Below are 13,716 nucleotides of genomic sequence, written 5' to 3'. Positions count from 1 at the left end.
GTGGTGTCACGGAATTAATATGCACAAATTATTTTAAAACCATTGAAAATTCATAATTTCAGGCAAAAATAGCCAACCTGGAAAGAGTCTGTTTTAAGTTTGGTTTACATTTGAAAAATGTCTTTATTTCCTAAAAATCATATTTTAGCAAATAACTGTTAATTTATTTTTGTTTCTTTTAAAGATTGACCTTTCATATTTTTTATTTTAGTTTTTCTCTCTAGGTTGTTCATTTTTTAACGCATGTATATCTCTAGATAACACTATATAAACTTTACAAATGGCATATGACGTTTTCCATACATGAGCGGCTTGTGCTACCAGTAACCTGCTTTAAAATTGTCATTCCACACGATAACAAAATGACTCTCAAATAAGTAATTGACCTGAAAGCATAGCTGACTTAGAGAATGATTCCAGTTTGGCAATTTGAACCTTGAATTTAAAATTCACTTTGAATTCTCACATTAGTGAAAAACCATGTAAGAACCATCAGGGATGGTAGGACTCATATTTCTACTCAGTTGATTAGATATCCAGGGATCTGGGCAGAATTTCAACCTACATCCCTCTTACAGGTGACTATTTGTGAAATAGGTTTCTGTTTATTACTGAATAATAATACATGTCTTTGCAAGTGAGTATAAGGTTAAGTGATTTGCCCATTATGCCAAATTTACAGGAATATGCTCTTGTTGGAGCAAATGTGGTTGGGTAGGAGGGGAGGCCCTAATGTGACACCCTGTCTAACCTATTTATAGTGTTCTCCTTTATTGAAGCACTGCGACATATGACTGCTTAATTATTTCATACTGGGGAACTTGTTAGAGAGTTTAAGACACATAGAACACTGCTTCCTTATCCAACCCTCACACAATAGGTAAAACAAGGCTGGTTATATCACCGTTTTAATTCCACTGTGCCACCTCCCCAATGAAAATCTTACAAACCGGTTTAAAGGAACATTTTAACCCGTGCCCTAAGACAGGGCATGTCTGGGTGTAAATAAGTGATTCTAAACATGGAAACTCCAAGCAACACAGCCGGTTGTGTTATTTGAAGCAAATCAAGTCCCATTTCTCATTTTAGCCTGCTCACTATAACTGCACAATTGTGTACTAAAATGTCTCCAGGTACATTCACATAAACACCTCAGTAACGTTAAGGGAACAAGAACACGCCCTGTTAAAATGGCATGTATAGTGGGAACATTCCAAATGACTTCTTTGGACTTTCTCTTATGGTAGCTTTTCATAAGATAACCTGCAGAGCAACTTCACTCATGTATCCTTGAGTACATTCAAGGGACACTATAGTCACCTGAACAACTTTAACTTAATGAAGCAGTTTTGGTGTAAAGAACATGCCCCTGCAGCCTCACTGCTCAATCCTCTGCCGTTTAGGAGTTAAATCCCTTTGTTTATGAACCCTAGTCACACCTCCCTGCATGTGACTTGCACAGCCTTCCATAAACACTTCCTGTAAAGAGAGCCCTATTTAGGCTTTCTTTATTGCAAGTTCTGTTTAATTAAGATTTTCTTATCCCCTGCTATATTAATAGCTTGCTAGACCCTGCAAGAGCCTCCTGTATGTGAATAAAGTTCAATTTAGAGATTGAGATACAATTATTTAAGGTAAATTACATCTGTTTGAAAGTGAAACCAGTTTTTTTTTTTTCATGCAGGCTCTGTCAATCATAGCCAGGGGAGGTGTGGCTAGGGCTGCATATACAGAAACAAAGTGATTTAACTCCTAAATGACAGAGAATTGAGCAGTGTATTTGCAGGCGAATGATCTATACACTAAAACTGCTTTATTTAGCTAAAGTAATTTAGGTGACTATAGTGTTCCTTTCATTAACAAAAAAAAAATCATTTTTTATAAATATTTTAGTCTAGTTTGCAAGTCAATGGAAACTATAAAAACTAGGCACTGGGGTGTATTGATTAATTTCTGAATTATCTCTGGCTAAAAGAGGTGTGATTATAACTTAGTACTATATGTTTTGCAGTTTGGTTTTAAATTCATTGCAATTCAGTGTTTTGCAAATAAACCCATTTTATTTCAAGAATGGAACTCCTTGCCACAACTGAAGTACATAAAATCCAAGAGAACCCACTGAAAACAGGGAACCGAGGGCTTTTAAATCAATAGTGGAAACGTATTTCCAGAATCCTCACTATAACAATGCACCATATTAGGGAACCAGTATTTGGAATCCTTCAGTTGCCTCTGACATTGTATATTACCAGTCATGTAAAAATACCACTGATTAGAATCCCATACTGTACACAAAACTAGCAGTGGAGTGGCAAAACACATGTATCTAAACATAACAGAACTTAGAATGTGACCACACTCGTGCTACAATTTGACATTCCACCAGTATTTTGCCTTGAGCTACTATTCTACCCCAAAGTATTAGCTAAAAAAGCCAACTATAATTAAGTAAAGATAATTAGCATTGCTGAAGGGGGGGGGGGGGGGGGGGGACAGTGAATTCAGTGAATTAGTAGGACAGCTCTGACAGGTAAAGTGTGAGGTCTGAGGATACACAGAGAGCTGGGTCACATCTCATCACTCCTAATTCTGCCTGCAGACCTTACACTTCCGGACATGTCTGTTCCTACAGCTAGATTTAGGGCTGTGAGCTCTGAGGTTACTAAGCACTGTCTATCAGGGAAAGCAGGTGACGATATAGTGAGATCGAGTATCTTACCTTCAGTATTCATCCAGATCTGAATGGAGAGGCACAGGAGTAGCTCCCCTATTACAATCTTGCTGCATGTCCCCATCTAGGAGTCAGCGTGCTTTCCTGCAAGGCGAATAATGGGAGGCAGCTCTAGGAAGTTCACAGAGAGGGCTTTTCCATGCCCAGTACTTAGAACATGACAGAGCAGATTGAGATTAAGAGGGGCTTTGGGATGAAACTGTATACAGTGACATGTCTTCCCTCCTTCAGCCCTCTGATAGATGAGTAGAAACATATAATTTATTGTTCCTTCCGGCTTTCTAAGCTGAACAACACAAACGAGTGAGGCCACTCCCTTCATGCCCAGGTAAGGGAGGTAACACTCCACTAACACAGTCTGTGACAGAGTAAAGCAGCCAAACCAGCTGAGTGTGTCACTGTATTGATACAGTAACCAAACCAGCTCAATGTATCAGTAACTGGATACAGAAAAACCAGCTCAGTGTATCAGTGACTGGATACAGTATAAACTGTCTCAGTGTATCAGTGACTGGATACAGAAAAACCAGCTCAGTGTATCAGTGACTGGATACAGAAAAACCAGCTCAGTGTATCAGTGACTGGATACAGTATAAACTACAAACGTCTCAGTGTATCAGTGACTGGATACAGTATAAACTGTCTCAGTGTATCAGTGACTGGCTACAGTATAAACTGTCTCAGTGTATCAGTGACTGGATACAGTATAAACTACAAACTGTCTCAGTGTATCAGTGACTGGCTACAGTATAAACTGTCTCGGTGTATCAGTGTCTGGATACAGTATAAACTGTCTCATTGTATCAGTGCCTGGATACAGTATAAACTGTCTCATTGTATCAGTGCCTGGATACAGTATAAACTGTCTCAGTGTATCAGTGACTGGATACAGTATAAACTGTCTCAGTGTATCAGTGACTGGATACAGTATAAACTGTCTCAGTGTATCAGTGACTGGATACAGTATAAACTACAAACTGTCTCAGTGTATCAGTGACTGGATACAGAAAAAAACAGCTCAGTGTATCAGTGACTGTATACAATATAAACTGTCTAGTGTACCAGTGACTGGATACAGAAAAATCAGCTCATTGTATCAGTGACTGGATACAGTATAAACTGTCTCAGTGTATCAGTGTCTGGATACAGTATAAACTGTCTCAGTGTATCAGTGTCTGGATACAGTATAAACTGTCTCATTGTATCAGTGCCTGGATACAGTATAAACTGTCTCATTGTATCAGTGCCTGGATACAGTATAAACTGTATCAGTGTATCAGTGACTGGATACAGTATAAACTGTCTCAGTGTATCAGTGATTGGATACAGTATAAACTGTCTCAGTGTATCAGTGTCTGGATACAGTATAAACTGTCTCAGTGTATCAGTGTCTGGATACAGTATAAACTGTCACATTGTATCAGTGTCTGGATACAGTATAAACTGTCTCATTGTATCAGTGACTGGATACAGTATAAGCTACAAACTGTCTCAGTGTATCAGTGACTGGATACAGTATAAACTGTCTCATTGTATCAGTGACTGGATACAGTGTAAGCTACAAACTGTCTCAGTGTATCAGTGTCTGGATACAGTATAAACTGTCTCAGTGTATCAGTAACTGGATACAGTATAAACTACAAACTGTCTCAGTGTATCAGTGACTGGATACAGTATAAGCTACAAACTGTCTCAGTGTATCAGTGTCTGGATACAGTATAAGCTACAAACTGTCTCAGTGTATCAGTGCCTGGATACAGTATAAACTGTCTCAGTGTATCAGTGACTGGATACAGTATAAGCTACAAACTGTCTCAGTGTATCAGTGACTGGATACAGTATAAACTGTCTCATTGTATCAGTGACTGGATACAGTATAAGCTACAAACTGTCTCAGTGTATCAGTGTCTGGATACAGTATAAGCTACAAACTGTCTCAGTGTATCAGTGCCTGGATACAGTATAAACTGTCTCAGTGTATCAGTGACTGGATACAGTATAAGCTACAAACTGTCTCAGTGTATCAGTGACTGGATACAGTATAAACTGTCTCATTGTATCAGTGACTGGATACAGTATAAGCTACAAACTGTCTCAGTGTATCAGTGTCTGGATACAGTATAAACTGTCTCAGTGTATCAGTGACTGGATACAGTATAAACTACAAACTGTCTCAGTGTATCAGTGTCTGGATACAGTATAAACTACAAACTGTCTCAGTGTATCAGTAACTGGATACAGTATAAACTACAAACTGTCTCATTGTATCAGTGACTGGATACAGTATAAACTACAAACTGTCTCAGTGTATCAGTGCCTGGATACAGTATAAACTGTCTCAGTGTATCAGTGCCTGGATACAGTATAAACTGTCTCATTGTATCAGTGACTGGATACAGTATAAACTGTCTCATTGTATCAGTGCCTGGATACAGTATAAACTGTCTCAGTGTATCAGTGTCTGGATACAGTATAAACTGTCTCAGTGTATCAGTGACTGGATACAGTATAAACTGTCTCAGTGTATCAGTGACTGAATACAGTATAAACTGTCTCAGTGTATCAGTGACTGAATACAGTATAAACTGTCTCAGTGTATCAGTGACTGAATACAGTATAAACTGTCTCAGTGTATCAGTGACTGAATACAGTATAAACTGTCTCAGTGTATCAGTGACTGGATACATTATAAACTGTCTTAGTGTATTAGTGGCTGGATATAGTATAAACTGTCTCAGTGTATCAGTGACTGGATACAGTATAAACTGTATCAGTGTATCAGTGACTGGATACAGTATAAACTGTCTCAGTGTATCACTGACTGATACAGCACCCTCGCATACTCACACAAACACACACAGCACCCTCACACAGCACACTACCAGCACCCTCACACACACAGCACACTACCAGCACCCTCACACACACAGCAACCTCACACACACAGCACACTACCAGCACCCTCACACACACAGCAACCTCACACACACAGCACACTACCAGCACCCTCACACACACAGCACCCTTACAGACACAACACCCACACTATCACACAGCACCCTCACACACACACACACACACACACACACAGTACTGAATGTGTACCCTACCCCCACACACAATCCCTCAAAACAAATTCACACACACAGCACCCTTACACACAGCACAATACCAGCACCTTCACACACACAGCACCTTCACACACACAGCACCTTCACACACACAGCACCCTCACACACACAACACCCTCACACACACAACACCCTCACACACACAACACCCTCACACACACAGCACACTACCAGCACACACACACACACACACACACACACACACACACACACACACAGCACACAGTCAGCACCCTCACACACACAGCACCCACACTATCACACAGCACCCTCACACACACAGTACTGTATGTGTACATATACACCTATGACTCTATTCTAATTCTCCTCGACCTTTCTGCTGCTTTTGACAAAGTTGATTATCAACAGCTTCTTCTCATCCTCCCTAATGTCGGTCTACAGGATACCGCTCTCTCCTGGTGCTCTTCCTACCTTTCCCAGTGCTCATTCAGTGTTTCTTTCTCTGGCTCTGCCTCTTCGCCCTCTTGGTCACCTATTGTTCTCAATCTACACTGCCTCCCTTGGTAAACTCATTAGCTCCTTAGGCTTCCAGTATCATTTCTATGCAGATGACACAAATTTATCTGTCCTCCCCTGATTTCTCACCACCCCTGTTGACTTGTGTTTCTGACTGCCTCTCTGTTATTTCCAACTGGATGGCTGCTCATTTCCTTAAACTGAACCTGTCCAAAACAGAACTTCTGGTCTTCCCTCCCTCAAGTGTTGCTACTCCCCTGTCTGTGTCCCTCCAAGTCAATGGAGCTGCAATCTGCTCTAACTCTAAGCCTCGCTGCCTAGGTGTTCTCTTTGACTCCGACCTCTCCTTCACCCCTCATGTCCAATAAATCGCCAAATCCTGCCGCTTCCATCTCAAAAACATTGCCCGCATCTGACCCTACGGCACAGGTGCTTTCTCAATGCTGCTGTCCTCTCTTGTCTTGACTACTGTAATCTGCTTCTCAGTGGTCTTACGTGTACCCAACTTGCCCCATTACAGTCTATAATGAAAACGGCAGGAAGACTCATCTTCCTGTCTGCCTGCACCTATTACGCCTCCCCTTTTCTCAGTCCCTCCATTGACTTCCCGTAAGGTATAGGGCTCAATTTAAGATCCTGACACTTGCTTACAAATCTCTGCACAAGGCTGCTCCCATCTACTTATCCTCACTAAGACACAATAATGTCCCATCTAGGCCCCTACGCTCTGCTGGAGACCTATGTCTATAACCTCTGTTCGCACTCCTACTTCTGATGCTCACCTTAAAGACTTCTCTAGTGAACGCCCTACCCCTCTCTGTTAGACTCTCACCTAATCTCCACTCCTTCAAAAAAATCTTTGAAAACTTACTTCTTTAGGAAAGCATATCAATTAAACTTTCCCTTCCCGCACCCTGATTCCTCTCCTGAAATGATCATCAAAACAAAACACTAAGCCCTCCATGAATACTATCCTAGTAACCTACTTTTCTACCCTACCCTTGCCTTTAGTGTCACTTTACCCCACTCCTTCTAGAATGTAAGCTTATTGAGCAGGGCCCTCAATCCCTCTGTTCCAGTGTGTCCAACTTGTCTGGTTACAAATACGTGTCTATTAGTCCACCCATTGTACAGCGCTACGGATCTTGTTGGCGCTTTATAAATAATAATAATGTGTGCACAGGTCACCCATTTCTATACTACCTAGCCGGCGCTTCTAGGGAGTTTCCATAGCTATGCGCTGTGGTTGCTGTGGGAGGAGAGCAGTGGGACCTCCTGAGCGAGGTGTTTTCTGCTCACTCTTGTTAATCAATGACAAACCCCTATTTTTAATTAAGTTTTTCTCCTAATTTATATGTTTGCTAAGAAAACCGCTAGCACAAAGTATAGATAAAAAATTAATACTGAACTAAATGAGCATAAGTTGTTTAGGAAATGACAGGTGCCCTTTAAGGATATCAAATAAGGGAGTTAACTGCTAAACAATACACTAGTTTGGTATCCTTAATTATTTCACTTAAGCAAATTGGGGAGAAATCTACTAAACAAATAAAAGACCATAATTCAGAAAAGCCATTTTCTTAATTTTGGACTTTTAGTTATTTAGTAGATTTCTAGTTTGTTGACTTGTGGCCTGCAATTGAAAGGAAATGAACTATGTTGTGAATTATTGACACCTGAAGCACTCACAGTGCTTTTCCAATTTCAGGTCAATCTATACAATTTGAACATTTCTCCAACTAAAGCTAACAGGGTTATTCACTACAGTGAAAATTGCAAGGAATTCAAAGTGATTTTCAAATTGCAAGACAAAGTGAAAGCATAGGCGACTGGGATAAATCTTCGGTTTTACCAATTTTGACCCTAAATTTCGAATTCACTTTGAATTTACGTTCAATTCCCTACAAATCTCACATTAGTGAATAACCCCGAATGACCTACACATTTGAAATTGACTTTGAATTCGCACATACTCAACAATTCAAATATTAGTGACTAACCATTTAAGTTAATAAAGCTTACTTTTTAAAACATGTCATCTCTGTACAGACTGCTACATTCTCTCTGGATACACTGATATACCCTCCTCTAGAATGCAAGGTTCATTGCACTCTTCACACCTCAGTCTAGATCAGATTACAGAGAGACCAACCACCGGCTTGCTGCTTATCTGGGTGTAAGAATGTTTCATTTCACATTTATCTGCATTTCTAATTGTTTACTATTGTGCACTTCATCAATGCATAAAGGTGCATTATATTCATTTCTCCTACAGAGGAAGAAGAGGTTGGAGAGGGCACTCAGTGAAAATTGTATTGCCCTGTTAAATATCAAAAGGAGAGAGAGAAATTATTGTAAGGAAAGTGAACAATTGGCTAAGTTTTATCCATTTGTTCAGTCTAATTCTGACTGAATTAGGTATATTTCCAGGTATACATTATTACTACAGTTTTGCGTACCGATTTCTTTCACTATCACTACTTTTAGGATACTTAGAAATCCTCCTAATTTCTCTCTCTCCATTTGCTTTTCATTCATTGGGGTACACCCTGCCCTCCCCGGTACCCCATTTTAGGAGGTTTACTCTGTATCAGCTCCCCAGTCTCCTGTCTTATTTCTTTTCTGTTTTTTCTTTTTTGAGCCCTGTTAAATGTTATTGACATTGCTGTGTAAAATATATTATAATTTATTTTATTGCTAAAAGGAAAAGCACCAAAATGCCCAATGCTTGATCTCAGGAGGTATTTCTCTAAACATTGAATCTTATCTGAATAGACAATATAAGCAGGGTTGTTTACTAATGAGGTAACAGCCAGGAACTCATAATGAATGTCAAATTTAAGGACAAAACAACCAAACCAAACTGTAAACCGAATTCACTTGGAGAATTTCTCTGATTAGGCTTTGTTATTGCTGTCAGTTTTTCACTAAAGTGTAAATTATTGGGGATTAAAAGTGAGTTTCAAATGAAAGAACAAATAGTCAAAATGTAAATACAAATACAAAAAGAGAAGTCCTGCGCTTAGTCCCATTACTGCAGGGCCAGCAGCAAGAACTACAATACACATCAGCCCCAATATATAGTAAAAACCAAAGAAAAGAAAATGTTACCTGCGCTTTCTCCTTAATCCCTATGTACATTTAGACAAATGGAGGTCATTTAGTTGCTCCAATGGCCATTGGAGGGAATGCCCGCCTGCCAACGTCAAGGCAGACCCCCCTAAGCGGGTCCTAACACTGACCCTTCAGCCTGCTTCCTTGAGCTTCTGGCAAAGATATCTCTAATGAGACAGAAAGGGGTATTTTTTATATACACCCCTATACTTATTAACCCTTAATAGGGAACACATGGGATGGGCAGCAGCATTGTAACCAGGCTGTGTGATACAAAGTAAATACAAATACAAAAAGAGAAGTCCTGCGCTTAGTACCATTTGTCACGATTCGGGGAACCCAACACGCTAACACACACACAGACACACACACAGAAAGTGTGCATTACCGGTCCTTAGAGTGGCCGGGTTGAGCACACACAGAATAGTCAGGAGACAAGCCGAGTAAGGGGAACCAGAAAACAGAATAACGAGAAACAAGCCGAGGTCAAAGGGTAGGAGAAAGTTACAAAGTCAGTATAACAAGCCAGAGAGTACGTAACCAGAAAGCACACGTTCAGAATCAATACTATAAAGCAAAGACCACAACAGGGCAGGGAGGAACAGGAAAGGTAAGTATTTAAACCAGAAGGTTAATTCTGATTGGCTAATTTCCAATCAGAATTAACAATCACACGTGGGAGATATCTAAACCTCCCACTGTGATTGAGGCACTGTGCCTTTAACACCGGGTCAGGTGACTGACCCCGGCGTGTAACAAATTGGGCGGTCTCCCAGCGTGCAGCGTCATGCATGCTGCCGCCGGGGGACACGGAAGAAGACGCGGGCGGCACCCGTGGCTGGGAGGATGCCGCCTGCCGAACACATGGCAGGAAGGGGACCGCGGACGGCTGGAGGGTGAGTGCCGCGAGCGGACTGCAGCCTCCCCTCGCAGCCGCCCGCGGGATCCTGACACCATTACTGCAGGGCCAGCAGCAAGAACTACAGTACACATCAGCCCCAATATATAGTAAAAACCAAAGAAAAGAAAATGTTACCTGCGCTTTCTCCTTAATCCCTATGTACATTTAGACAAATGGAGGTAATTTAGTTGCTCCAATGGTCATTGGAGGGAATGCCCGCCTGCCAACGTCAAGGCAGACCCCCCTAAGCGGGTCCTAACACTGACCCTTCAGCCTGCTTCCTTGAGCTTCTGGCAAAGATATCTCTAATGAGACAGAAAGGGGTATTTTTTATATACACCCCTATACTTATTAACCCTTAATAGGGAACACATGGGATGGGCAGCAGCATTGTAACCAGGCTGTGTGATACAAAGTAAATACAAAAAGAGAAGTCCTGCGCTTAGTCCCATTACTGCAGGGCCAACAGCAAGAACTACAATACACATCAGCCCCAATATATAGTAAAAAACCAAAGAAAAGAAAATGTTACCTGCGCTTTCTCCTTAATCCCTATGTACATTTAGACAAATGGAGGTCATTTAGTTGCTCCAATGGCCATTGGAGGGAATGCCCGCTTGCCAACGTCAAGGCAGACCCCCTAAGCGGGTCCTAACACTGACCCTTCAGCCTGCTTCCTTGAGCTTCTGGCAAAGATATCTCTAATAAGACAGAAAGGGGTATTTTTTATATACACCCCTTTACTTATTAACCCTTAATAGGGAACACATGGGATGGGCAGCAGCATTGTAACCAGGCTGTGTGATACAAAGTAAATACAAATACAAAAAGAGAAGTCCTGCGCTTAGTCCCATTACTGCAGGGCAAGCAGCAAGAACTACAATACACATCAGCCCCAATATATAGTAAAAACCAGAGAAAAGAAAATGTTACCTGCGCTTTCTCCTTTTTTGAGCCCTGTTAAATGTTATTGACATTGCTGTGTAAAATATATTATAATTTATTTTATTGCTAAAAGGAAAAGCACCAAAATGCCCAATGCTTGATCTCAGGAGGTATTTCTCTAAACATTGAATTTTATCTGAATAGACAATATAAACAGGGTTGTTTAATAATGAGGGAACAGCCAGGAACTCATAATGAATGTCAAATTTAAGGACAAAACAACCAAACCAAACTGTAAACCGAATTCACTTGGAGAATTTCTCTGATTAGGCTTTGTTATTGCTGTCAGTTTTTCACTAAAGTGTAAATTATTGGGGATTAAAAGTGAATTTCAAATGAAAGAACAAATAGTCAAAATGTAAATACAACTGACTTGAATGAATACTTTTTCCAATTTGCCCATTGTATCATTAGATATAAAAATTAACTTTACATTTCTATGTGCTTTGGTATTTCAAGTTCTATGGGCTTTTTCCCCAGTGTTCCCTCCACCTGTCCAGGCCAGCGGCAAGTGACCCGTGTTTCATAGTCAAAATGATAGTACAGCTGACAAGGAGAACTTTTCCAGTTTAGCTATTTTGCCCTGAAATTTGAAATTTACTGAAATTCACGGCCAACTAGCAGCAGCAGCAGCAAGTGGCAAGGTGACTGTCTGTGTACTTGCTTTTCTCATTTTTAGAACCTCTTTCCAACAATACTGTATGGCCTGTAGGACAAGATTGCTTTTCCTTATCGCATAAGCCTGAGAATGATGGCCTCGTACAGACTGAAAATCACTATGTTCCCAGCAGTCATGTGATTCCTGCACAGATAGCAAAGTTTAAAGCTCACGCCAACATTACGCACTGTTAATACCATGGGCAGATTGTTATAGATTAAGAATGACAGCTGATGCTCTCAGCCAATGACCAGCACCCAAAGCTTCCAAATATTCCCACCTCTGGTCACAGGACAGGTGCAAGGATTTCTGGCTAAACAGGCGAGGACGCATTTTGCTGTCCCCTTAAAATGCATCGTTGTTTGTGTCTCTTAATTTTGTTTTGCCTCTCTTATTCATCCCTTTGCTCCATGTTTGCATCTTACCCATTTTATATAGATTGTATATCACATTTGTCATTATTATACCCCCTCTGGTGTCTTTTATTACCCCTCTGGAATTTTATTACCCCTTTTATTATATCTTATCCCCCTTTTTCCTTTCTTACCTCATACTCATGTATATGACTCTCAACCCCTGTGTTTTTTTTGCTCTTTTCTCCCTTTGCATCTCTTATAGTGGGGCCTAGCAGATCATAGCAGAGGATAAACCTTGGTCTAAAAGTAAAATGCTCGCAGCTCATGCAGCACCCCCTCCAGCATCAGCAAGCTGCCCTCTGTCAGTCCAGGTAGAGGATAAAGAGGAATTACAGGGGGAAGAGAAGTTCATGGGAAGATGAACTGTTTGAGTAGGGAGACGAATGGGGAAATAGGGCTAGTGGGTTTGCTTTTAGTTAATAGCTGGAGGAGATGAATAAAGCTGAAGTGAGATAATTTGGCAAAATAGGATCAAAGGAATATGGCAATAGAGATGGATTATGGGAAATTGTACTGAGGATGCAAGAGAGGCTATACGTATATCGGTTTGGCTCACTGTGTATGAAATACACGGGGGCAGCACACGTGTCAGAGGGAACAATGCGCATACTACATTAGAGGTCCCTAAACTCTTGAGTATGAGACATTCGACTGCCAATACTTGGATGTGAGTATTGTGTGCTGATTGTATACACTTTTCTGCAGGGGATGTGTCCGAAATTGTCAAATCTAATAATTAGAATAAAGAATGTGTTCATCTACTGAAAATCTAGGTACAGTGTTGCACACCATCTCAAGCGGGACACTATCTGAAGCTTTTACTGCCCTCTTGTGGTGAATTTTGAGCACTCAAAAACGATTTTTTGATAGCTTGTTCTCTCTTTTTGATGGTTCAAATGTTATATCTCCTTTTTCTATGCCTTTCCTCATTCACGTTCCTTACCTTCAATACTTTTTTTTGTTATATTATATATTATTATAGGATATTGTGCTTAAAGGAGCTTAACAAACGTCTTGAAACCTTGAATTATAAAAATGAGAATTTGGATAATATTGTGTAGTAAAAGAACGTTAAAAAATATAAAAAATGATAAAAATTTAAGAAACTTGTGCACGTTATGACAGACTTTGGTCAAGTTTGGCGGCAACATTTTTTTTTTCTTTTTTTCAGGACATCAGAAATGTTCACCTTGGATGAATATCTGTCGCGAAAATAATTTGGGACATTTTGTCAATTCTGAGTTACCAAAATTGGATTATTATATATGTGGATAAAAAAAAAAAAATAGGAAGTGAGTGAGCTAAGTTTTTTTTTATAATTATGTATCAGAATCTTTTTCTTT

General features: G+C 40.3%; 1 protein-coding gene across 1 annotated transcript in view; it reads right to left on the bottom strand.

Annotated features, from left to right (window-relative positions):
* The window catches only part of VSIG10 (V-set and immunoglobulin domain containing 10), a 47,625-nt gene extending 44,580 nt beyond the window's left edge, over positions 1-3,045 (bottom strand). Inside the window, exon 1 of the mRNA XM_063454184.1 lies at positions 2,720-3,045. Coding sequence (XP_063310254.1) covers positions 2,720-2,795 — 76 coding nt within the window. The 5' untranslated portion in view covers positions 2,796-3,045. The remainder of the gene's footprint in view (positions 1-2,719) is intronic.
* Positions 3,046-13,716: the final 10,671 nt, after the last annotated feature.

The sequence above is a fragment of the Pelobates fuscus genome, chromosome 5 (assembly GCF_036172605.1).
Source record: "Pelobates fuscus isolate aPelFus1 chromosome 5, aPelFus1.pri, whole genome shotgun sequence".
Lineage (NCBI taxonomy): Eukaryota > Metazoa > Chordata > Amphibia > Anura > Pelobatidae > Pelobates > Pelobates fuscus.
The sequence above is the reverse complement of the archived record's forward strand: the minus strand, read 5'-3'. Positions and strand labels throughout refer to the sequence as shown.